A 27,935-nucleotide genomic window follows, 5' to 3' on the forward strand; every position below is an offset into this window, starting at 1 on the left:
TAAAAAAAAAACAACAACAAAAAAACACCCAGTTGAAGGCTCGATAAGACTGTGGAGACAATGAGAAGGCTGGATTTTCTTGGGCATAATATAAAGCTTTTCTCCGATCTGTGGCCAAATATCAAGACTAAATGTTAACGTCTGAAGCCCATTAAATGGCAAAAAAGCACTGCTGTGCCTGTGTGATGGAGTGCTGGTGTGCAACAGAGCATATGCAAACTAAAAGAAGATATAATTAACAGTATCTCTTCCTTGCTCCAAGCATGAGTAAGGGACACTGTGATATCTGATCCGTCCTAAAACAACGCAATCGTGTCTCAGTTTCTGCTGAATCCCTGATCGAGTCTAAGGCAGGGAATTCTGATAACGCTCTACAACTCTCCTAATGAGCATCAAGAGGCTGCACCATAAAGTTCACGTGCTGCCGACTTGACGTAAAAAAGGGGACATTCCACCTCCAAATCTTCAAGAAACACCCTCACAGGACGGTGTTTTCTAATCGGCACACAGTGATGACTGAGTGAGTGGGTGGATGGATGAGTCCATCACCTCCAGTTTGTCTATGTGTTAACTTAAAAACAACAAATACAACACGTATAAGTCTACATATAAAGTAAATAGAAATGTAAAAAACAAGGCAGAGGAAACGTGACCCGGCCCCAGAGGAAGCCCGGAGCACCCGTGTGAAGCCCGGCCTGGACGGAGGGCCCATCAACAAGCGCCTGGTGGCTGGGCTTGACACGGAACCCGGCTGGGCACAGCTTGAAAAGGCAGCATAGACCTTCCATCTACGCCCTCAGGGAGAACCGCTGGGGTCAGGTGCACTGTCCAATAGGTGGCAGTGAAAGTCGAGGGCCTTGACGGACTAGAGCCAGGCAGCAGAGGCTAGTTCTGGGTGCATGGAATGTGACCTCACTGTGGGAGAAGGAGCTGAAGCTTGTGTGGGAGCTAGAATGCTACCAGTTAGATCTGGTGGGCCTCGCCTCCACACAGAGCCTCGGCTCTGGCCGCATTGTCATTGATAGGGGTTGGACCTTACTCTTCTCTGGAGTTGCCAGAGAAGTGTGAGGCACTGGGCGAGTGTGGGGATACTCACAAGTCCCCGGCAGAGCATCACTAGGTTGGAGTTTACCCCGACCTAGGGATCCCCCTGCACCCTTCAGAATTTTCAACGACACAGTGACGACTAACCTGTTGCTTATCTTCGTAGATACCATATACCTATCTGCTACCTACTGGACATATCTGGGATTGTTGCAGGAAATAATCTTATCACATACATGACAGAAATTAGGAGCATGTGTGGTTGAAGCTACACATTGGCCTTTAATGACTTTATCTGTTAGTTTCTTTAAGTTCCAAACCTGAGAGCCGATGGCCACAGAGGTAATCATTGCTTGTATAGAATTTGAATAATAATAATAACAATATTAAGAAATACATAAAGCGAGAAGTTTTTTTTAATCACTACGCAAGGCTCACGGACACTGGTAAAGCACGTTCTCATTTTCACAGATTTGTATCCCAGTTACTGTAAATTCATCACACGGTGTCAATAACCTCGGCCAGCACGCATGTTATATCAGTGCATGAAAGCATTTTGCTTTTCGTTTGTTTCTCTTCAACAACTGTACTTTCTTTTTAATAATTTTACAACCTTAGTTTGTTTGCATTTGATTCTGAACATATTTTACAATGTGACCTTAAAATGTCTGGATAATAAAAATAATAAATCAAGCAAAAACGTTTTTGTCGGTCACTACCCAAGGCTGACAAACACTGCAAACATTGGTAAAGCACTGTTCTCACGCACAACAGATACACATCACACAACAAATCTGCTTGTGAAGCTCACTGTTGCCCACGACTATGATCTAGTGATCTAGTGTGTGGTTTGTCAAACACGAGATCACATTCGTAACTCGTCGGACTTGTACCGTGTGAGGTACAATAACAACCACAGCACACCCATGCTATAACTTTAACGCAAACTTGATACTTCCATAAAAATCTGTCTCTCAATATCATTTTGAATTTTTAAAAATGGCTGGATCTTGAGAACCTCTCGTGATGATCTATAGTGCATGGTCCAATGTGCCATTTCGGGTGTGTCCAGGTTTGCTATTTACATAACGCATAACCTGAGTGCAAGATGCTAAAAGGCTACATTTAGTCTCTTGATTAAACATGGATGTCTTTTGGGCATAAGAGGAATGTCACAAATCTGACTGCCATCTGTCATTCCCTTTAGGAGTCGGAATGCACAGGAAACTGATGCTTTACTCTTCAGACAGCAAACTCAAGTGAGAGGTTTTCTGGCAAGTTAATGGATCTGCACAATGTGTCAAAGAATGCAACACAACAGTTACCAAAGCTCTCTGAGTTGAGAAATGCCTTGTGGAGTTCCAAATGTGGATGCTGCATGGTTAAAAAAAAGGTATATCTGACACCAGCATCTATCAATCAATCAATCAGTCAAGATCTTTATTGTCATTATGCAGGCATAACGAAATTGTGCACACTCCCGGCAAGGCACATAATAAATAAATCAGCACACACATAAATAAAACACTTAATAACGGTAAAGAAAAAAAAAATAAAGGTAAAGAAACACACTTAAAATAAAAAAATATTTACAGGTGGTGTGTGTATGTATCTACATGAAAATGAGTGTACAGGGGAGAAAGGAGGTGACAATGAGGAGATGAAAAGATAAAAAGATAAAGTGCAGCTTAGTGCAAGTCTTGATTGAGTTTGATTGGTGTGTGTGTGTGTGTGTGTGTGTGTGTGTGTGTGTGTGTGTGTGTGTGTGTGTGTGTGTGTGTGTGTGTGTGTGTGTGTGTGTGTGTGTGTGTGTGTGTGTGTGTGTGTGTGTGTGTGTGTGTGTGTTCGTGGTAGACATGGAGGTGTGAGTCTGTGTGTGATAGGGGTAGGTGTGTGTGTTTAAGGGGGGAGGGTTCATGTTGACAGTTCTGTAGGGGGGTGGAATGCAGTGGTTCACTGCAGGGGGGCTATGGCTTTCACAGCTCTAGGGAAGACGCTGTCCCTGAGTCTTTTCGTGGTGGCTTTGAAGTTCCTGTACCGCTTCCCAGATGGAAGTGGTACAAACAGTGCATTGCCCGGGTGGGTGGGGTCGGCAGCCATACGTCTGGCCCTCTTCTGGACTCGGGCAATGTAAACGGAGTCCAGATCTGGTAGACGGCGGCCCACAATCCCCTGTGCTGTTCTCACCACCTGGGCTAAGTCCTTTTTGTTTTGGGACGTGCAGCTGCCATACCACATCGTCACACTGAGACACAGGATGCTCTCAATGGTGGCTCTGTAAAAGTTCACTAACACCTGAGAGGAGAGTCCAGACAGCTTCAGCTTCCTGAGGAAGAAGAGCAGTTGTTGGGCCTTCTTTACCACGTGTGAAGTGTTCACAGTCCAGGTGAGGTCAGAGGAGATGTGGATGCCCAGGAACTTAGTGCTGTCTACACGCTCCACTGCCTCTCCGTGTATGCAGAGAGGAACGTGCTCAGTCTTCCTGGACCTCCTGTAGTCCACGATGACCTCCTTTGTCTTGCTGGTGTTCAGGATGAGGTTATTCCTGGAACACCATTGTGTGATGTTCTGGACCTCTTCTCTGTAGTGGGTCTCATCGTTGTTAGATATGAGACCCACCACGGTGGTGTCATCCGCGAACTTCAATCAATCAATCAATCAACTTGTTTCTTATATAGCGCCAAATCACAACAAACAGTTGCCCCAAGGCGCTCCACATTGCAAGGGCAAGGCCATACAATAATTATGAAAACCCCAACGGTCAAACGACCCCCTATGAGCAAGCACGTGGCCACAGTGGGAAGGAAAAACTCCCTTTTAACAGGAAGAAACCTCCAGCAGAACCAGGCTCAGGGAGGGGCAGTCTTCTGCTGAGACTGGTTGGGGCTGAGGGAAAGAACCAGGAAAAGAGATCGATCACTAATGATTAAATGCAGAGTGATGCATACGGAGCAAAAAAAGAGAAAGAACAGTGCATCATGGGAACCCCCCCCACAGTCTACGTCTAAAGCAACATAACCAAGGGATGGTCCAGGGTCACCCGATCCAGCCCTAACTATAAGCCTTAGCGAAAAGGAAAGTTTTAAGCCTAATCTTAAAAGTAGAGAGGGTATCTGTCCTCCCTGATCTGAATTGGGAGCTGGTTCCACAGGAGAGGAGCCTGAAAGCTGAAGGCTCTGCCTCCCATTCTACTCTTACAACCCTAGGAACTACAAGTAAGCCCGCAGTCTGAGAGCGAAGCGCTCTAATGGGGTAATATGGTACTACGAGGTCCCTAAGATAAGATGGGACCTGATTATTCAAAACCTTATAAGTAAGAAGAAGAATTTTAAATTCTATTCTAGCATTAACAGGAAGCCAATGAAGGGAGGCCAACACGGGTGAGATATGCTCTCTCCTGCTAGTCCCCGTCAGTACTCTAGCTGCAGCATTCTGAACCAACTGAAGGCTTTTTAGGGAACTTTTAGGACAACCTGATAATAATGAATTACAATAGTCCAGCCTAGAGGAAATAAATGCATGGAATTAGTTTTTCAGCATCACTCTGAGACAAGACCTTTCTGATTTTAGAGATATTACGTAAATGCAAAAAGGCAGTCCTACATATTTGTTTAATATGCGCTTTGAATGACATATCCTGATCAAAAATAACTCCAAGATTTCTCACAGTATTACCAGAGATCAGGGAAATGCCATCCAGAGTAACGATCTGGTTGAACACCCTGCTTCTAAGATTTGTGGGGCCAAGTACAATAACTTCAGTTTTATCTGAGTTTAAAAGCAGGAAATTAGAGGTCATCCATGTCTTTATGTCTGTAAGACAATCCTGCAGTTTAGCTAATTGGTGTGTATCCTCTGGCTTCATGGATAGATTAAAGCTGGGTATCATCTGCGTAACAATGAAAATTTAAGCAATACCGTCTAATAATACTGCCCAAGGGAAGCATGTATAAAGTGAATAAATTGGTCCTAGCACAGAACTTGTGGAACTCCATAATTAACTTTAGTCTGTGAAGAAGATTCCCCATTTACCTGAACAAACTGTAATCTATTAGACAAATATGATTCAAACCACCGCAGCGCAATGCCTTTAATACCTATGACATGCTCTAATCTCTGTAATAAAATTTTATGGTCAACAGTATCAAAAGCAGCACTGGAGGTCAACAGAACAAGCACAGAGATAAGTCCACTGTCCGAAGCCATAAGAAGATCATTTGTAACCTTCACTAATGCTGTTTCTGTACTATGATGAATTCTAAAACCTGACTGAAACTCTTCAAATAGGACCATTTCCTCTGCAGGTGATCAGTTAGCTGTTTTACAACTACCCTCTCAAGAATCTTTGAGAGAAAAGGAAGGTTGGAGATTGGCCTATAATTAGCTAAGATAGCTGGGTCAAGTGATGGCTTTTAAGTAATGGTTTAATTACTGCCACCTTAACGGCCTGTGGACATAACCAACTAACAAAGATAGATTGATCATATTTAAGATTGAAGCATTAAATAATGGTAGGACTTCCTTGAGCAGCCTGGCAGCAATGGGGTCTAATAAGCATGTTGATGGTTTGGATGAATTAACTAATGAAAATAATCAGACAGAACAATCGGAGAGGAAAGAGTCTAACCAATACCGGCATCACTGAAAGCAGCCAAGATAACGATACATCTTTGGATGGTTATGAGGTAATTTTTTCTCTAATAGTCAAAATTTTGTTAGCAAAGAAAGTCATGAAGTCATTACTAGTTAAAGTTAATGGAATACTCAGCTCAATAGAGCTCTGACTCTTTGTCAGCCTGGCTACAGTGCTGAAAAGAAACCTGGGGTTGTTCTTATTTTCTTCAATTAGTGATGAGTAGAAAGATGTCCTAGCTTCACGAAGGGCTTCTTATAGAGCAACAAACTCTTTTTCCAGGCTAAGTGAAGATCTTCTAAATTAGTGAGACGCCATTTCCTCTCCAACTTACGGGTTATCTGCTTAAGCTACGAGTTTGTGAGTTATACCACGGAGTCAGACACTTCTGATTTAAAGCTCTCTTTTCAGAGGAGCTACAGCATCCAAAGTTGTCTTCAATGAGGATGTAAAACTATTGACAAGATACTCCAACTCCCTTACAGAGTTTAGGTAGCTACTCGCTCTGTTGTGTATATGACATTAGAGAACATAAAGAAGGAATCATATCCTTAAACCTAGTTACAGCGCTTTCTGAAAGACTTCTAGTGTAATGAAACTTATTCCCCACTGCAGGGTAGTCCATCAGGGTAAATGTAAATGTTATTAAAAAATGATCAGACAAAAGGGAGTTTTCAGGGAATACTGTTAAGTCTTCTATTTCCATACCATAAGTCAGAACAAGATCTAAAATATGATTAAAGTGGTGGGTGGACTCATTTACTTTCACAACCATGTTTGAAGGGTGAATGGCAGAACAGTCCTGGGTGAAGAGGGCAGGGCTGAGCACACAACCCTGTGCCGTTCCGGTGTTGAGGATCAGTGGTGCAGAGGTGGACTTCCCTATCCTCACCACCTGGGGCCTGTTGGTGAGGAAGTCACTGATCCAGTAGTAGAGCGATGGTGACAGACCCAGGTTGTGGAGCTTCAGGGCCAACACGTCCGGAAGAACAGTGTTGAAAGCCGAACTGAAGTCCACAAACAGCATCCTAACATAGGTGTTCGGATGCGGCAGGCGAGTCAGGGCTGTATGAAGTGCTAACGAGACAGCGTCCTCTGTCGAACGGTTCCCCCTGTAGGCGAACTGCAGGCTGTCCAGGCCTGCAGGGATAGCATCCTTGATGTATTTCAGGAGGATCCACTCGAAGCACTTCATGATGACTGGGGTCAGGGCAACAGGACGGTAGTCATTGAGGCAGGTGATGGTTGTTGTTTTGGGCACAGGCACGATGATGGAGGACTTCAGGCAGACAGGGACCACGGAAAGCTGCAGCGACAGGTTAAAGATGTCCAGGAAAACCTCTGCCAGTTGGTCCGCACACGACTTCAGGGTCCGACCTGACACCTTATCTGGGCTTGCAGCCTTGTTGATGTTAATTCTCCTCAGGGTGGAGGTCACCTGGTGCAGCTGCAGGGTGAGAGACTGATGCTGCACCTCTGGCTGAGGAAGTTGTACAGCCCCTCTACTGCTTGGAGAGTCAAAGGGTGCAAAGAAGTTGTTTAAGGTGTTAGGCAGAGTTGGGTCATGGCTGACCTGCTGGTCACCGCGCTTGTAGTCCGTGATGGTCTGGATGACTTTCCACATGTTGCGTGTGTTATTGTCCTTGAAGTGGTCCTCAATGCGTTGCTTGTATCTGTGCTTCACCAGCTGGATGCCCTTTTTTAGTTCTTTACGGGCTCTGCTATAGTCCAGTTTGTCTCCGGCTCTGTAGGCTGCATCTCTGGCTTTTAGCAGGGCCCGCACTGTGCCGTCCACCCATGGCTTCTGATTGGGAAAAACCATGATTGTTTTTGTGGGGAGGACAGCATCAGTGCAGAAGTGGATGTAGGACAACACAGCTGACGTGTATTCCTCCAGGTTTGCGTCCTCTTTGAATACTCCCCAATCTGTGTACTCATGTGCTATCTGTGCTATCATATGTGGCCCTGTGACAGACCGGCGCCCTATCAACTACAGGCCAATCTCACTGTTACGTCAATTTTCAAAAATTCTGGAAAAAGTTTTCACAAAAAGGTTCAATAAATTTATATCTAAATTTCATCTACTAAATGAGCAACAATATGGATTTAGAAAAAAAGCCATACTACTTCAATGCAATTGAAAACAAGAAATACCGTAGGTTTTTTTCAACTTGCAGAACACATTCGATACCATAGATCATACTTTATTATTGGATAAATTATGGAAGTATGGCATCAGTGGATTAGCTCAGGATTGGATAGCCAGTTATTTGTACAATAGGTATCAAAGTGTTCATATTGCTGGGACAAATTCTGAAGTTTTGAAGTGCACTTGTGGGTTGCCCCAGGGCTCAGTCCTTGGGCCTTTGCTGTTTCTTTTATATATGAATGACATATGTTTAGTTTCCAAGTTTGTGAGTTGTATTTTATTTGCTGATGACATGACTGTCTTTTGTACTGGGGATCATTTGGGACAGGTTCTGGACTTGATGGAGAGGGAACTACAGAAGATTAAAGAATGGTTTGAGTCAAATAAATTGTCACATCACTTTGGTAAAACAAAGTGTATCATATTTGCAAATAAGCCCAGGAATTTATGTAGAAATGTATTAGTACATGATATTGAAATTGAACTTGTAAGTGAAACTAAATTTATTGGGGTCTTTATTGATGATAAACTAAGTTGGAAAACAAATATAAATTATGTTAAATCTAAAGTGTCAAAAGTCATTGCCATTTTGTATAAAGCATAAGACCTCCTCTCCCAATACTCATTTGTAACCTTATATCATTTATTACTTGTTCCATACATGACCTACTGTATTGAAGTTTGGGGAACCACCTACAAAACTAATACAAAGCCTATATTTCTACTTCAAAAGAAAGCTATGAGAAATATTAGTAAGAAAGCATATAGTGAGCCAACAAATCCATTGTCTGTTTGCATATTTTAAAATTATGGGACTTGATTGATTAGATCATAATACAAATTATGTTTAAAGTAAAAAAAAAAAAAAAAAAATTTTTACCACAACATGTCCAGGACCTGTTTAAAATGAGGGACTGCAGTTATAATTTGCAAGGAGCATTATTATTTCAGTAGTCAAAAATTTGAATTACTGTAAAAAGTCATTATGTTTCTGTTGAAGGTGCTAATATTTGAAATAATTGCCCGGATAACATAAAATCACTCGGTAGTTTGGTTGGCTTTAAAAGGCTCAACAAAAATTATTTGATTACTTGCTATAGCATGATGTTTGACCACATTACACCCATTCTGGCATCCCTTCATTGGCTTCCGGTTTCTGCCAGATCAGATTTTAAAGTCTTGTTGTTGGTTTATAAAACTGTTCACAGACTGGCACCTTCCTACCTGGCGGACTTGTTTAAGCCCTACGTACCTGTGTGGCCCTTGCGGTTGCAGGGCTTCTGTGTGTTCCGAGGGTGAACAAAAAGTCTGTGGGGTATAGTGCCTTCTCCTACCGTGGTCCAACTCTTTGGAATGATCTACCTGCAGTTATTAGGCAGTCTGACACGGTGGAGACTTTTAAATCAAGACTGAAGATCCACTAATCTAATTTGTTTTTATGTTTGCCTTATAATTTATTTTTATTCTACTGTGTTTTATCTTTTTATTTTGCCCTTCTTGATTTTAATTTTGATTTTAAATTACCTTGTGTTGTTATGAATTGTGTGAAGCGCCTTGGGCCAACTCTGTCGTGAGATGGCGCTATATAAATTAATAAATTGAAATTGATGATGAATTAGGTTTATTGTTTTTCTTTTGTTTTTGGTGTACTGCTGTTAGCATGTTTATGTTTTTGAAATTTTAGCTCAGGGATTAATTTATACTTTGTATTAGTTATCATAGGTATATGCATAATTTTATATACATATGTATAATTTCAAATTTTTGGTAAAGGGGTAGGCGTTTACAAGCTTTTGCTTCTGCCTACAACCTTTCTGGCACATGGGTGCATTGTTGGATTGTTTTCTTTCTTTGTAAGTTTCTTGTTTGGATCTGAGTGTGCGGAATAAATTAATTAATTCATTCATTCATTCATACCCTGCCTCACACCCTATGACTGCTGGGATAGATTCCACCCAGTGCTCCCCTCCCGTGATTCTTAGCTGGAGTAAGCCGTATAGAAAATGAATGAATGTTATCTACTACACTATACACAAGAGTAATTATTTAAACAATGACTAATTTTATTTTTCCCTTCATATTTTAACATTCACTTACATAATTACAAGCTAATGTGTTTCAAATAATATCCAATAATAATATCCACAGTTATGGTAAATAACAGCATTTTGTCTTGATGCATTCAAAAATTATTACAAAAAAATGTGGCCATTAAAAAAGTCATTACCAATATAAAAACATGGACAATGCGCCTTTAAAACCATCACACCATAGATGCACAGGTAAGTACGAGCATGTTTTGCTCTTTAAACAATGTGCGTGGGCACTGGGTATGAAAATGTCAACTGTGTTTGTTGAATCCCCTTACAGAGATGACCCAGTCAGACATAAATGACATACTGCACATAACTGAAGAAATTATGCCAAAAAAAAGTCTTTGTTGCTCTTTGTTTTCAAACCGCAGCTTTCCACTTACCTCTCAATGATATCAGCAATGACACATGCAAACATCTGCAGGCCCTCTGGAAGCTGCAAAGCCACTGGAGAGGGGAGGCAAACAGAAAAGTTACATACTTATTTGAGAGTGACAGCAATATGTAATTTAATAAATCCAAGACAGTGCAGCTATACATAGCTGTGCTACGAGTTCAGAGCGCTTCAGTGACAGCTAATAGTGACATTTCAAGGCAATTTCCTCTCTGCCACAGTAGTCACTTTGGTTTATTTTAGTGGCTGATGGGCGGCTGGAAATACAGTCCAAAGTCATCACCACACGTCTGGCTCTACATCTCCTGGTTTGTACAGGAGCATTAACGCCTGTCTCTCCTCACGCCGCCTGTGGCTCCATGTGTCATGCCTTCACTCACTGTGATGCTCAGACACACACACAGAATACCAAACTACCACACACAAATTGTGTCTCAAAGCCAGAACTCAATCGCAACAAGTCCAAAGAGAGTTAAAAAATGAACTTCAATCCAACTGTCTTAGATCACTGCACAAGTGCAAAAAATATGATTTGTGTTCAATTTTTACATTTTACACTTTGTAACTGAGTTTTTGCTACTATGTCATGCTAAACGTTATTGTTCTCATTTTTTATTATTAAATTTTACTGATGTGAAATATTAACGGTTTTCTTGAATAGTCCTCGAAAAGTGCTTGAATTGTGGTCTTGAAAAAGTGCATGTAGCCTGTATTCCATATAGTACATGAGCCAGTAGTCAAGTTTGACCTAATCAATACCACCTCAGGGAACTAAACCACACTTACAATCCAGCCTCAGTGTACCATGGCCTACAGAAAAATGTATGGTGGCCATCCCAGGGTGGCAGCTATAACTGGGTTGGGATCAATGAAGGTTTACACAGGGGTCGACATTTATTTACACTCCAATCATACTGAAAGGTATACTGGATTATTGATCATATAGATTCCAAAAAGGTATAGTTTGGACTATCTATGACTGCATGTTATGGAGTTATGGTGTAAAAACAACAAAAACAAACGCCCATTTCAGTTTGTATAGGGGTAAAAAGTTAAAGTTGCTCCAATTCTGATTAAAAGGTAGTGAAAATGATTGGTGGAGCTAATAGGATTAATAAATGGAATAATTCTGAACATGTTAAATGCTTAGCCTCCAAAGTAAAAGTCAAATAATATAGACATGCATTGGATTCCATGACATATGACATATGTTACATCGTAACATGATAACTAAGCATGACACATGGTGCAAACTATTCCTTTTTAAAATCCTGTTAACTCAACCAATAATCTGCATCATTTTTGACCAAACTTTAACTTTTTACTTTTTGAAACCTGTACAAACTAAAATTGACCTTTATCACCCTTTTTTTTCCTGTTTTTACACCATAACATTCATCCATCCATCCATCCATTTTCTTCCTCTTTATCCGGAGACGGGTCGCGGGGGCAGCAGCTCAAGCAAAGCCGCCCAGACCTCCCGATCCACACACACCTCCCCCAGCTCCTCTGGGGGAAGCCCAAGGCGTTCCCAAGCCAGCCGAGAGACGTAGTCCCTCCAGCGTGTCCTGGGTCTTCCCCGGGGCCTCCTCCCTATGGGACCTGCCCAGAACACCTCTCCAGCGAGGCATCCAGGGGGCATCCGAGCCACCTCAACTGATTCCTTTCGACATGGAGGAGCAGCGGCTCGACTCCGAGCTCCTCCTGAGTGACCAAGCTCCTCACCCTATCTCTAAGGGAGCGCCCAGCCACCCTGCGGAGGAAACTCATCTCGGCCGCTTGTACTCACGATCTCGTTCTTTCGGTCATGAGCCAAATCTCATGACCATAGGTGAGGATCGGAACGTAGATCGATCGGTAAATCGAGAGCTTTGCCCCCCTACTCAGCTCTCTCTTCACCACGACGGTCCGATACAGCGACCGCATCACTGCAGATGCTGCACCGAATCGTCTATCAATCTCACGTTCCATCCATCCCTCACTCGTGAACAAGACCCCGAGATACTTAAACTCCTCCACTAGAGGCAAGGACACTCCACCGACCTGAAGAGGACAAAGCACCTTTTTCCGGTCGAGAACCATGGTCTCGGATTTGGACGTGCTGATTTTCATCCCGGACGCTTCACACTCGGCTGCAAACCGCCCCAGTGCACGCTGAAGGTCCTGATTTGACGAAGCCAACAGAACCACATCGTCCGCAAACAGCAGAGACGAGATTCTTTGGTTCCCAAACCAGACCCCCTCTACACCCTGGCTGCACCTAGAAATTCTGTCCATAAAAATAATGAACAGAACCGGTGACAAAGGGCAGCACTGGCAGAGGCCAATGTGCACTGGAAACAGGTTTGACTTACTACCAGCAATGCGAACCAAGCTCCTGCTGTGGTCGTACAGGGACCGGATAGCCCTTAGCAAAGGAACCCGGACCCCGTACTCCCGGAGCACACCCCACAGGGTGCCCCGAGGGACACGGTCGAACGCCTTCTCCAGATCCACAAAACACATGTGGACTGGTTGGGCGAACTCCCATGAACCCTCGAGCACCCGATGGAGCGTGTAGAGCTGGTCCAGTGTGCCGTGACCAGGACGAAAACCACACTGCTCCTCCTGAATCCGAGGTTCGACCATCGGTGGAATTCTCCTCTCCAGTACTCTGGAATAGACCTTACCGGGGAGGCTGATAACATTCAGTTATGGATAATCCAAACAGACAGACATCAGACAAATAATGTGGTATACTTTTAAAAATTTGAGCATTTTTCTATTTTGACCCTGTGTAATTCTTCATTGACCTCTAACTGGCTACAGCTGTCACCCTGGGATGTCCACCATACACACACTTTTGTGTAAACCATGGTACATTGAGGATGTCTTGTGTTGTTTTGTTCCCTTAGGTGGTACCGAAAACCTGCATAGCCCATAGACGAATAGCTCATCATACTCAACTGACTAGATATTAACTCAATCATTTTGGAAATAAAAAGGATGGCTTCTCCACATGAGCTGTTTTATTTAATAAAGTATGCAGGAAAAAAGTAATAAACAGTCAACTGACTTGAAACTGACAATAAAAACATGTATTTGGTGAAAAGGTTAGACTCCTCTGTCAAAATCAACATTTTCCTTGCATGACCTGGGAGGGGAGAAGGGTCTTCACACATACCATCATAGACATTATATACGTAGACGCCTCATAACTTGCTGCAAATGTAATCTAGCATCGCCGTCATATTGGATGGGTCTCTTCACAATAGGCTTGCACGGAGTCAATGGAGAGTGAGCAAATTTGCCGGTATTTTGTGCTGCTTACAGTTGCAATAACCGGCGCAGTACAGAAACCAGATCGTGTGGGATTAAGATAAGAGATAAGATAAGATAAACTTTATTGATCTCGCAGAGGAGAAATTCACACGTTACATCCGCTCTTAAAAAAACACACAAGATGGGTGCAAGTAGAGGAAAATGTTCATCAAACAGCGTGTGCAAGGATAAGCAATAATAATACTAAGAAAAAAAAGACATAAGAAAATGACGTAGAAATAGAATATATATATATATATATATATATATATATATATATATATATATATATATACACACACACACACACACACACACACACACACACACACACACACATATACCATTCACAAATAAGATTCAACAATAATTTTGGTTATTTAACCATTTGTAATATTATGTCATCATACCAAATGGTATTTACGTGGAACATAATTACAGCAGGAACTGGTACTCTCTCATTAGCTGTGTTTCCATCCAACTAGTATTGCAACTCTTAAGCAAATTTTCGTTAATGCGGCAAAAGGAAGAGTGCATTTGTGCACACTTCCATCCACGCTTATGCGCTTTTGTTTCACATTTCCCAATTTGGAATTGAGAACTATCATGTCATGCTTCAGTCATTTGTGGTGTCTGTATTTCACAAAGTGAGGCTGCACCACATCACAAAATTAACTACACTGGAGTTGCAGAGTGCCAGCACACGCTAGAAGCTGTGCAACACAATTCTTTTTAAAGGGTTTTAACTCTCCAGCCCCAGTTGCAAGACTAACAAGACCCTGGAATGACCTGGAACTTTCTTTTCCTGGCCTTGAAAAAAATGTTCATCTTTGCAACAAAGCCTGGTGAGCGAAGCAGAGGAAATTAAAGTGATTAAAGTGAGAGAGAGAGAAATAAATTCAAATGAACAATCCAAACTTGTTTCTTTACTAAATTATAAAATTAATTTATACATTTATCTATATGCCACAGCATATGTCTTTGTTAAAGAGCATAAGACAAAGTCTTTCAGCATGAAAGTACGTATTTTTTAATGTGACAGCATCCAGCATCGTAACTGAATCTCTGCTTTTTCTAACAAACCAAACCGTGGGAAAATCGGGTAAAAATTTGGATATTATTATGGATTATTGTAGTTGGGGATACGCCTTCCTCAGTACAAACAAATGCATTGGGGGTGCAATAGGGAACCAGCAAAGATGGCAGCCAGCTGATATGTCAACTCCAATAGGCATCAGGCGTGCAGGAGGTGTCGACCTATATTATGTCTATGTGTACCAAAGCATGTTTTGTACTACCATAAAAATACACCTAAACCCTTACAATACAAATCAATATATGTGCCCAAGTATCAATTAAAAAATTCTCACAACGTTAATTAAAGTAAATTACCTCTCATAAAGGAACCTATGTTTCACCCAAATGCAGGTCTTGGATTTTTTTTTTTTTATTGGTTAGTAGAATTGTTTTTTAATTAACACCTCCTCTCTCACCTCAAAAAACTTACAATTCAATGGAAGAAAAAAAATCCAGTTTCTATCACACACTCTGCTTCCTATTGATCACATAACCTTTGAGCTTGGGTGATCTTGAAAGGTCAAACATTACACCTGTAACACTGACCCTTTATTTGTACTTTAACAAGATGAAAATACGGCGACATGCCTTCAGCATGATTAATTTAACAGGAGAGGGAAAGATACCAAGAGAGCAAAACTCTATAAATACATACAGCAGCTTTTTGGCCTCGTAAAAACATATGAAACAGGTGTGATGAATGCACACAACCATATATTATCACTGACTTGCAAAGAATTAATTAATCTCTTCTGGTCGTGGTGTTTTGTCCAACAAAGATTGCAAATTAAATTGAAAGTATTTTCTGAAAGTAAAGCCAGGACCTTTATGTGCAGTCAAACTAGGAATTGGCAATGAAGATTTTTCCCTGTGCTGGCAACTTATTCCAAAAAGGATTAAATTCATTTTTCCTCAAAATTCTATACACAATACCCCATAATGACAACGTGATGAAAGTTTTTTCACAAATTTGTTAAAATTAAAAAAAAAAACCTAAAACGTCACATGCACATAAATATTCACAGACATTGCCATAAAGCTCCAAAATTGAGCACAGGTGCATTCTGTTGCCAGTGATCACCCTTGGGATGTATCTACAGCTTAATTGGAGTCCACCTGGGTAAATTAAGTTGACCGCACATGACTTGGAAAGTCACACACCTGTCTACATATAAGGTCCCACAGTTGACAGCGCATGTCAGAGCACAAACCAAACATAAAGTCAAAGGAATTGTCTGTTGACTTCTGACACAGGATTGTCCCGAGGCACAAATCTGGGGAAGGGTACAGAAACATTTCTGCTGCTTTGAAGGTCCCAATGACCACAGCAGCCTCCATCATCCGTAAACAGAAGCTGTTCAGATCTACCAGGACTCTTCCTAGAGCTGGCCGCCCATCTAAACTGAGCAATAGGGGAAGAAGGGCCTTAGTCAGGGAGGTGACCAAGAACCAACGGTCACTCTGTCAGAGCTCCGGCATTCCTCTGTGGAGAGAGGAGACCCTTCCAGAAGGACAACCATTTCTGCAGCAATCTATCAATCAGGCCTGTATGATAGAGTGGCCAGACGGAAGCCACTCCTTAGTAAAAGGCACATGGCAGCCCATCTGGAGTTTGCCAAAAGGCACCTGAAGGACTCTCAGACCATGAGAAACAAAATTCTCTGGTCTGATGAGACAAAGATTGAACTCTTTAGAGTGAACGACAGGCTTCATGTTGAGGAAAACAGGCACCATTCCTACAGTGAAGCATGGTGGTGGCAGCATCAATTTCAATTTCAATTTATTTTATTTACATAGCACCAAATCACAACAAAGTTGCCTCAAGGTGCTTCACACAAGTAAGGTCTAACCTTACCAACCCCAAGAACAAGCACATAGGCGACAGTGGTAAGGAAAAACTCCCTCTGATGATTTGAGGAAGAAACATCATGCAGACCAGACTCAAAGGGGTGACTCTCTGCTTGGGCCATGCTACCGGCACAATTGACAATACAGGAGATTATACAAGAAATTTTGGGAGTCCATGCCGGTGCACAGGGCAGAAGGCCTGCAGAAGAAGATACCACCTCCATCTCTGGATGGAGCTGCACCTTAAACAGAGAGAAAAAAAACAGAATCAGGCAGCAGAAAGACAACAAATACAGTATAATTTATCAGCAATAAGCAACAAGAAAAACAGAAGAAATACTAAGGTGATCGCCGGCAACTAGCCCTAAACTTCACTAAAAGGCCCACTCTGTTTCCTAATAAAATGAATTAAAAGAGTAAAAAGCATAGTACCATACTATGCCAGTATGCTAGCCATGCGAAAGGGAAAATAAGTACGTCTTAAGTCTGGACTTGAAAGTCTCTACAGAATCTGAATCTTTTACTGATGCAGGGATATCATTCCACAGAAAAGGGGCACGATAAGAGAAAGCTCTGTGACCTGCAGACTTTTTATTCACCCTTGGGACACAAAGTAGTCCTGCACCCTGAGAACGCACAGCCTGGGTTGGTACATAGGGTTTAAGTAGGTCAGCTAAGTAGGGAGGTGCTAGTCCATGAATAATTTTATAGGTTAGTAACAGAACCTTAAAATCTGATCTCACACGGACAGGAAGCCAGTGAAGAGATGCCAAAATGGGTGTAATGTGGTCGAACTTTCTGCTTCTTGTCAAAATGCTGGACTGCAATAAAGTATAAAATAGAACATTGCAGTAGTCCAGTCTTGAAGAAACAAAAGCATGAATTAGGGTGTCAGCATCAACCATAGACAGGATGGGACGAATCTTCGTTATATTTTGTAGGGGAAAGAAAGCATTCCTCATAATATTTCTAATGTGGAGGTCAAAGGACAATGCAGGATCAAAAATTACACCAAGGTTCCTCACTTTGACAGTGTGATGCATGACACACAAGCCTAGACTAAGCATTAACTGGTGAAATTGATGCCGCTGTCTCACTAGACCAAAAACCATCATTACAGTCTTGTCAGGGTTTAAAAGTAGGAAATTGCTAGACATCCAGCTTTTCACTGATGCAAGGAAATATTCTAAGGAATTTATGTGGATGAGATTACCAGCAGTTATCGGCATGTATAACTGAGTATCATCAGCATAAGGTAATCCCAAAAGGCTGCAATATGTGCCCAAGAGGTGCTATCATGCTGTGGGGATGTTTTTCAGTGGCAGGAACTGGGAAAGTAGTCAGGTTTGAGGGAATGATGTATGCAGCAATGGTCAGAGTCATTCTGGATGAAAACCTGCTCCAGAGCACTCTTGACCTCAGACTGGGGTGACGGTTCATCTTTCAGCAGGACAATGACCCTAAGCACACAGCAAAGATATCAAAGGAGTGGCTTCAGGACAAGTCTGTGAATGTCCTTGAGTGGCCCAGCCAGAGCCCAGACCTGAATCCGATTGAACATCTCCCGAGAGATTTGAAAATAGCTATGCACCGACGCTCCCCATCCAAGTTGATGGAGCTGAGGAGGTGCTGCAAAGACGAATGGCCTAAACTGCCCAAAGACAGGTGCATCAAGATTATGCTATCATATTCAAGAAGACTTGAGGCTCTAATTGCTGCCAAAGGTGCATCAACAAAGTGTGAATACTTACTGTATGTACGTGTGATTTCTTAGGTTTTTATTTTTAATAAATTTGCAAAAATTTAAAAAGAAAACTTTTTTAATATTGTCATTATGGGGTGTTGTGAGTAGAATTTTTTTTGGGGGGGGGGGGCTGAATTTACTCCAAGGGTGTAACATAACAAAATGGGGAAAGAGTGAAGCTCTGTGAACTTTTCAGATGCACTGCAGCTTGTGGAAACAACAAGTCAAAAACAACAACTGCCATTGTCGTGCATGTTTCTAACGTATAGGGCATACAACCAAATGGCTAAAAATTTTGGCACTTTAATGTCCTAAACTAAAAAAAAAAAAAAAAAAAAAAAGCAACTTTGTTTGCCTCACGGGCATTGTTTATTCTGTAAAATAAAAGTTTACATATCAGTAAAAATAACGCCAACACCAATATTTCTGTAAAAGGCAAATATCCGATATGATATTATCAGCTGACCAATACATCAGTCTTTCTCCAAATGCTACCAAGCTACCTCCTCTGCTGCTTTGGTCTGTCTACAGAACTAAATTTATTCATGTTGTATGAATATTAAAGACTAACATTAACAACATGTTGTCCTGCTCAGTGAAGATCTCAAATAAAACCTGGTGCAAGCACAGCAAGGAACAGTGGCTGTGTTTCAATCAACCGTGACACTTCCTGACTTCCTAACCCTTACTGCAATAAATCCATCAAAGTCTGAGTGGAGACCTACAATTCACAGGCTCCAAATTCAGGTCACAAACATTTTCACATGACCAGGCATGAAACAATTTCACGGCTTCACTGCCAGGCCGAATTAAACAATAAGAGCTGGGATAGACAAAAGGCCAAGGAAGGTGATGGAAAACGGCCATGAGATCCAGTAAGAGATGATGGGGGGCCAAGGGGAGTAGCAGAAGTGTTTCTCACTGATGAAAGGTTATGGAATCACCAGGTACCCGTGCAGACAGTGAGAGACGGGTGATTACAAAGAAAAGGGCAAGTTTATTAACAGAAAGGTTTCAGAGCACACCTCTGCCACGACTGACAGAAACGAAACGCTTGTTCAATCTGCCGCCCTCAGTAAAAGGTCTGTCCATGCTGGATGTGGGTTAGTCTGAGTTCATGCTTATGCACAAGACACTACTTCCTTTGGAAGTACATAGGTATCTTAAAAAAACACTTGAAAGATGTTATTTTAGTGACAAATCTCAAGAAAGAAGTGCAGATGTTCAGATGTTCGTATGTATTGGAGTCACTGAGCAAGTTGTTGATCTTGGCCTCATAGTCCGATGTGTTCAGGACCACCGTGCATCTGCCTTTATCCGCTGGCAGGATAAGGATGCTTTGGTCCTTTTGCAGTGCTGACAAAGATTTCCGTTCTTCTCCTGTGATGTTGGACGGAGGAGGCTTAGCACTGTTCAGCACTGCTGTGACTCTTAGTCGGAGGTCCCCAGCTACTGACTCTGACAAACTGTTATGTTTAATGGCTGACTCTACTGCAGTAATGTAATCTGCTGTAATCAACTTTAGTGGGGGAAGAGGCCCATAATAAGATCAAAAAGTTCATAGTTAAAATTCAAATGGCTGAGCATTTAAAAAGTAAAGAGAGGCAAATCAGGAAGTTTCACAACCTTTTAATGCAGAAAAGGCGTAATTTCAGTGGGAGTATTTTTAAAGATACACCCAGACAAATTAGTGACAACAGGGAGAATTGGGTAAAGAATCTCTCCAACAGGGTTCTTACACAGACAGAAAAGGATGTGCTCGCTAAAGGACTAAATTTCTCAGTGATCCCTAAACATATACCGACAGTAGATTACATCACTGCAGTAGAGTCAGCCATTAAACATAACAGTTTGTCAGAGTCAGAAGCTGGGGACCTCCGACTAAGAGTCACAGCAGTGCTGAACAGTGCTAAGCCTCCTCCGTCCAACATCACAGGAGAAGAACAGAAAGCTTTGTCAGCACTGCAAAAGGACCAAAGCATCCTTATCCTGCCAGCGGATAAAAGTAGATGCACGGTGGTCCTGAACACATCGGACTACAAGGCCAAGATCAACAACTTGCTCAGTGACTCCAATACATACGAACGTCTGAAGAGAGACCCCACGAGCGGCTGTAAGAAGAAAATCATTAGCTACCTCCAAAACCTGGAGAAAGAGGGACTCATCGACAGGCAGACATCTTGGAATGTGATCTTACGATTGGAGAGAACAGGCAGCTCCAGACAGGGGTTTACAGAAAACCAACTCACACTGACCAATATCTGCTCTTTGGCTCAAACCACCCCCTTGAACAAAAGCTCGGGGTGATCAGGACGCTTCAACACAGAGCCCTACAGGTGCCCACAACTGCAGAGGGAAGGGCTAAAGAACAACGTGTCCAGAAAGCCCTCACAGTATGTGGGTACCCACGATGGTCCCTGGACAAAGTGCAGAAGTCCCAGAGAATAAAGAGACCAGATAGACAGGAGACAAGAAGAAGAGGAGTGTCTCTCCCTTATTTAGCAGGAGTAGGGGAAAAACTACAGAGGATCTTCAGACAGCACAAAATCCCAGTTTACTTTAAACCGATTAACACCTTGAGACAGAAATTAGTTCACCCTAAGGACATGATCCCTAGTTACAAACAGAGCAATGTAGTGTATTCTATCAGATGTCAGGAAAACTGTAACAAACACTACATAGGTGAGACTAAGCAACCTTTACACAAAAGACTATACCAGCACCGCAGAGAGGGCGCCAGTGGACCTCAGTCTGCAGTTCATCTACACCTTAAAGACACTAACCACACATTTGAGGACAAGGAAGTTAAAATATTAGCCAGAGAGAAGAAATGGTTTGAGAGAGGGGTCAAGGAGGCATTCTTTGTGAAACGTTTGAAACCCAGCCTTAACCGGGGAGGGGTCTGAGACACGCTTTATCCCCTGTTTACAATGGGGTACTCAGGTCAAAGGAGTTTCAGTCTTTTGTTCATGGTAATGAGTCATTCACGTCATCAGGAGAGTCATCAAGGGAGCAATCAAGAAAGGCATCCATCCCATCATTAGAAGGGACAGCTGCCCTGTCATTAGAAGAGTGCTAACCAGAGCACAATAGTTGCTAATTAGAGCTATTGTTTAGTCACTAGACTATAGCAGTCTGCCTCTCAGTAGGAGGGGTCTGGTTAGGTTTAAAACTCCAGCTTTTGTTGGCTTCTGTTCATTCGTCTCTACAAGAGTCAGACAGAAGTCAGACTTCCAGAGCAAGAATTTTAGCTGAGGAAGCTTCTGCGATTTGAAGCGAAACATCCTTGCGTCAAGCAACCCAGTCCAGTCGAAGATTCAAGCTTCTCTACTATGCAGAATAGGTTTTTTTCTCCCTTTAAAGACACAGTGTAGAACTTAGGGATGTTTATTAGCATAAGTGGAATACATCATTCATAAACATCTGTTCATTAGTATATAATTATCTGAAACAATTAATCAATGTCTTTTCATAAGCTCAGAATGAAGCCTTCATAGCTACACGGGACCGCGCATCCTTATGGATGCCACCAAGTAGCACAGCCATGTTGGTATAGGAACCTAAATAGGACAAACGATGTGAAAGATGGAGTAATCTTGTATTCTGCAGTGCACCTGAAGAAAAAAATGAGAGGATGAAGTGGTTGCTTCATGCCACACAGTCTACTGGTTGCTAATGTAAGCTAACAAGTTTGAAAACCGTCATTTTTGTGACGTCACAGATTCAAGATTAAAACAACTTTATTGATCCCTAAAGGGGCAATTAATCTTCACACACAATTACCTAAAAAATATAGCAATTAATCCACAATTATTACTAGTTGAACGTAATAATGGAACACATCAGAATTAAAACAGCCGCACATATGCATTTGATTTGCTCATGTACGCTAAGCTATGAAGCAGTCCATCATCCGAACTGAGGCAATGAGTGTGAGGGGCCTGCAGCAGCATTTCTGCTGCTTGGCCAAGCTCGGGGGGAGTGGGGATAGAAACACAAGAAGGGGTAGGGGCGGGGGGCGTGCGTCATGTGTGCAGATGAGTTCATATCAGTAACTGTCCATGTACGCGTAGAGTCTGGAGTGGCCACCAAGGCCAATGAAATCCTTCTGGAGGAAAACAAACGTGGCATTTTGGCCTTTGGTAGCTGATAAGGCTGCACTGTTTGTATTAGGCAGAGAAGCACAGGGCTCCAATACGGCCTCTCAGATCATTGTTATTGCTTGAGGCTTATTGCCTCTTCCGTTCCAAGATGGCGCCACGTGAAGGCGCCCTGGCATTCTGGTGCTCCCTGTTTTTCTGTTTTTGTGCGTGAATCGTGTGTCATCGTGTCCCTACACCCGCGAGGAGCTTCTAAACATCAAATCATCAACACCCATGGACATTATGCCAGTTTTTTTAGTGCCTGCAGCTGAACTGGTTCACTTTTTGGCCAAAAAAGTGAGACGACGGCAGAGAGGAAAACGAGCTGGAGCTCTCGTGCGCCTCAGACGAAGGGGCACGCGCACGCCCCTACCTGGGATATTTCTCTCCAACGTCCGCTCACTCCACAACAAGATGGATGAGCTGGCACTGCTGATGAAGAAGAATAGAGATTTCTTCTCTTCTTGTGTACTGTGCTTCACGGAGACGTGGTTAAATGCACAGACACCGGACTGCGCGCTCCAACTAGAGGGATTCCGACTCCTCCGCGCAGACAGAGACCGAGCACTCTCTGGTGGAAAAACAAGAGGTGGAGGACTCTGCTTCTATATCAACAACGCCTGGTGCTCCGATGTGACTGTGATCTCCCAACACTGCTGTCCCTCTCTGGAATATCTCCTCATAAACTGCAGATCGTTCTACTCTCCACGTGAGTTTAACTCTTTCATACTTTGCTCTGTGTATATTCCACCGAGCGCGGACGTGCACGAGGCCGAGCGCACTTGCGGATCAGATTATGAGCGTGGAGAGAGACTTTCCGGACTCTCGTTATAATTCTCGGTGATTTTAACAAAGGGAATCTCAGTCAGGAATTACCAAAATACAAACAGTTTGTTAAATGCCCGACCAGAGAAGGGAGCACGTTAGATCATTGTTACACGACAGTGAGCGGCGCCTACCGCGCGGTGGCCAGTGCAGCTTTGGGAATCTCAGATCACGTGATGGTCCACTTGATCCCCACGTACAGACAGAGACTTAAACTCTCTAAACCTGTTGTGAGGACGTCTAAAGTGTGGAGCAATGAAGCTGTAGAGGAGCTATGCGTGTGCTTGGCCACCACGGATTGGGATATGTTTGAGGCTTCAACAGACAGTCTAGATGACTATACGGACACTGTGACGTCATATATTCATTTCTGTGAAGACAGCATCATCCCACAGTGTACCAGGGTGAGATATAACAATGACAAGCCCTGGTTCACACCTAAACTCCAGCAGCTCCGTCAGCAGAAAGAGGTGGCTTTCAGAGAAGGAGACAGAAACAGCTGTAGAGGTGCAAAGTACAGATTTAGCAAGGAGATGGCAAAGGCTAAATCCATGTACAGTTCACGTCTGCAGCAAAGGTTCTCTGCCAAGGACTCGGCCTCTGTGTGGAGGGGGTTGAAAGAGATCACCAACTACAAGCCCAAAGCACCTCGTTCTATTGACGACCTGAAGCTGGCCAACGACCTGAACATCTTCTATTCACGCTTTGAAGACAAGGACTCACACCTCCCCACCCCCCACACAACTGGATATTCAAACACTCTGGACCTCCCCCCTCTCACTGCTGCCCTCCCCACTCCCCCTGTTGCCCTCTCGGTCCAAGAGGAGAACGTGAGGACACATTTCAAAAGGCTGAATCCACATAAGGCCCCGGGCCCAGACTGTGTCTCTCCTGCCACCCTGAGACACTGCGCTGATGAGCTGGCCCCAGTCTTCACGGGGATCTTCAACACCTCCCTGGAGTCATGCCATGTTCCAGTCTGTTTCAAGTCCTCAATCATAGTTCCAGTCCCCAAGAAACCACGCGTCACTGGACTAAATGACTACCGTCCTGTGGCTCTCATGTCTGTAGTCATGAAGACCTTCGAACGCCTGGTTTTATCCCACCTGAAGTTCATCACCGACCCCCTCCTGGACCCCCTGCAGTTTGCCTACAGAGCCAACAGGTCTGTAGATGACGCCATAAACCTGGCCCTGCACTCCATCCTGCAGCACCTGGACTCCCCAGGAACCTACGCTAGGATCCTGTTTGTGGACTTCAGCTCTGCATTCAACACCATCCTTCCAGCTTTGCTCCAGGACAAGCTTTCTCTGCTCCACGTGCCCAACTCCACCTGCAGGTGGATCACAGACTTCCTGACGGACCGGAGTCAGAGTGTGAGGCTGGGAAAAAATGTCTCGAACACTCAGGCTCTCAGCACAGGATCTCCACAGGGCTGTGTCCTTTCCCCTCTGCTCTTCTCCCGCTACACTAACTGCTGCACCTCCAACCATGACTCTGTAAAGCTCATCAAGTTTGCAGACGACACCACCCTCATCGGACTCATTTCGGATGGGGATGAGTCTGCCTACAGGAGGGAGGTGGACCGGCTGGTGACCTGGTGCAGCAGCAACTACTTGGAGCTCAACGCCCAGAAAACAGTGGAGATGATCGTGGACTTCAGGAAAGCCACAGCCCCCCAGCCCTCCCTCGCCCTCACCAACAGCCCCATCACCACTGTGGTCTGTCACCGCTTCCTCGGCACCACCATCACCCAGGACCTCAAGTGGGAGTCAACCATCAGCTCCCTCATCAAGAAGGCCCAGCAGAGGATGTATTTCCTGCGGCAGCTGAAGAAGGCCAAGCTGCCTGCCCAGCTGATGGTGCAGTTCTACACGGCCATCATCGAGTCCATCCTCTGCTCCTCCATCACGGTGTGGTACGCCGAGGCCACAGCCAGGGACAGACACAGACTGCAGCACATTGTGGCCTCTGCTGAGAAGGTGATCGGCTGTAGCCTTCCATCTCTCCACGACCTGCACGTCTCCAGGACTCTGGGCCGAGCAGGTCGGATCACAGCTGACCCTTCTCACCCTGCACACCGTCTATTCAAACCACTCCCCTCGGGCAGGAGGCTACGGTCCATCCGGACCAGAACCTCCCGCCATAAAAACAGTTTCTTCCCCTCTGCCGTTAGACTCATAAACACCTCATAACTCAGTCACCTTAAGCTTAACTCTGTCACTTTATCATTTTATCACGGGTCACTTTAGACAATGTACTTTGGTTTTTAATTGCACTCCTCCCACTGCACTGTTTTTTCTGTTTCTCTGTTGCACACAGTCTTTTATATTTCATATTTCTTTTTTTTTTATCTTATTTTGACACGTTATATTTTATCCTAGCATTTTATCTATTTTCTTAATGTTGCACCATTGTACCGAAGCAAATTCCTAGTCTGTGAATCCTGTTCACTGGCAATGGCAATAAACTTCTTCTGATTCTGATTCTGCTTATTACAAATTAACCAAAATGTGAACCTTACGACAAGATGGCACTAAATCCTACACACTGTAGCTTTAATGAGATATTTGCCATGATGGATAAGTAAGGTTAGACCTTATTTGTGTGAAGCACCTTGAGGCAACTTTGTGATTTGGTGCTATATAAATGAAATAATAATAATAAAAATAATAAAAATAAAACAAAAACAAAAAAAATAAAAATAAAAGTCCTCGACAAGCTTCAGATTCTCTTCTCCAGTTGCTGGGAAAAGGGAATGGTTCCACATGACCTTCGGGATGCGGTCATTGTCTCCCTGTACAAGAACAAGGGCGACAAGTCCGACTGTTCTAATTACCAGGGCATCACTCTCCTCTCAATAGCAGGTAAGATTTTGGCTCGAGTGCTGCTCAACAGGCTTACCCCTACCATAGCGCATGAAAATACTCCAGAGAGTCAGTGCGGATTTCGGGCCAACAGGGGAACCACCAACATGATCTTCATCCTGAGACAGATCCAGGAGAAGTGCAGAGAACAGAACATGGCCCTTTATGCAGCCTTCATAGACCTAACCAAGGCTTTTGACACGGTCAGTCGTGAGGGTTTGTGGAAGATTCTTGCACTCCTTGGCTGCCCTCCAAAGCTCCTCACCATCATCCGCCAGCTGCATGAAGGCCAGATGGGACAAGTGAAGTACAACGGGACTCTGTCCGGCAGCTTCCCCATCTCAAATGGAGTCAAACAAGGTTGCATCCTCGCGCCCACTCTGTTCTCCATCTTCTTCAGCATGATGCTTCGTGAGGCCAAAGAAGACTTGACAGACGGCATCTATATCCGCTTCAGAACCGACGGAAGTCTGTTTAACTTGCGGCGCCTTCTGTGCCACACTAAGATCACAGAACAGCTAATCATGGAGCTGCTCTTCGCAGATGACTGCGCCCTCGTCGCCCATACGGAGCAAGCCTTGCAGCACATTGTCAACTGTTTTGCTGAAGCAGCAAGAGCCTTCGGCCTCACCATCAGCCTGAGAAAGACAGAAGTGCTATATCAACCGGTCCCCCATACAGCATATACCCCACCCCAAATCAACATCGAGGGTACCAGCCTGAATGCAGTAGAGCACTTCACGTATCTCGGTAGTGTTATCTCAAACGACGCATCTGTTGCCAAGGACCTAGACAGTCGCCTTGCCAAGGCCAGCAGTTCTTTTGGTCGACTCTCAAAGAAAGTCTGGCAGAATCATGCACTGCGCCTTTCCACAAAAGTGCAGGTCTACAGAGCCATTGTGGTCCCTACCCTCCTGTATGGAGCTGAAACCTGGGTTCTGTATCGTCAATAGATCAGATTACTGGAATGCTTTCATCAGCGTTGTCTCCGAAACATCTTCGGGATCAAGTGGCAGGACTACGTCTCAAATGAGGACATCCTTACCAGAGCCAAATTGCCCAGCATGGAGTCTATTATACTCAAACAACAGCTTCGTTGGGCAGGTCACGTAGCCAGGATGGATGGACACATGCCGAAATTAATTCTCTTTGGCAAGCTCAAGGAAGGGAGACGAAACCAAGGGGCCCCCAAAAAGCGCTATAAGGACCAGCTGAACAAACAGCTCTCCCTTGCAGGCATTCAGCATCAGTCATGACAGCATCTAGCTACAGATAGTCTCAGCTGGCGTTCCAGCATCAAATCCGCCAGCCTGAAGTTTGAGGCAGAAAGAAGTGAAGCCTCACGCCAGAAGCGTCAAAGACAGAAAGAGCAGGCAGCAGCACAAGCCCAGCCTACTCAAGTGTTCATTTGCCCCAAGTGCAACAGGTCTTGTGCATCCCGCATCGGACTTTTCAGCCACCAGAGGGCTTGTAGAAAATAAACTACAAAAAAAAGGGCCTTCCCACTATCCTCGCAAGCGAGGAAACTGCCAACAAATGAAAATAAATTGAAATTGAAAACACTAACTTTACGTTGACTGCTGAAGTTCTGACCACTGTTCCTTACATGAGTGCATGTGTGTCTATTAAACAGAAAGGGACATGCTGGCTGGACAGTGGCGAAAAAAAGGACATGTCAAGCTGTTCGCTGTGGAGTCATGTGGTAACTGTTATGAAAGAAGAATTGTTCTGTTAACAGGTTCTGGGGAAAATATTACAATTGTTAGCAACCGTTAATGAACTGTTGGAAAAAGACGAGTAGGCCAGGGAAAAGGTTGAT

The 27,935-nt window shown here is 43.6% G+C and overlaps 1 protein-coding gene across 3 annotated transcripts in view; it reads right to left on the reverse strand.

Moving 5' to 3' along the window:
- dph1 (diphthamide biosynthesis 1) overlaps positions 1 to 27,935 on the reverse strand; it is a 275,495-nt gene that overhangs the window by 224,533 nt on the left and 23,027 nt on the right. For all 3 annotated transcript variants that reach the window (XM_034169157.1, XM_034169158.1, XM_034169156.1), the window contains exon 3: positions 10,303 to 10,366. In XM_034169157.1, the coding sequence (XP_034025048.1) occupies positions 10,303 to 10,366 (64 nt within the window). The remainder of the gene's footprint in view (positions 1 to 10,302; positions 10,367 to 27,935) is intronic.

Source organism: Thalassophryne amazonica, chromosome 4 (genome assembly GCF_902500255.1).
Source record: "Thalassophryne amazonica chromosome 4, fThaAma1.1, whole genome shotgun sequence".
Classification (NCBI taxonomy): domain Eukaryota; kingdom Metazoa; phylum Chordata; class Actinopteri; order Batrachoidiformes; family Batrachoididae; genus Thalassophryne; species Thalassophryne amazonica.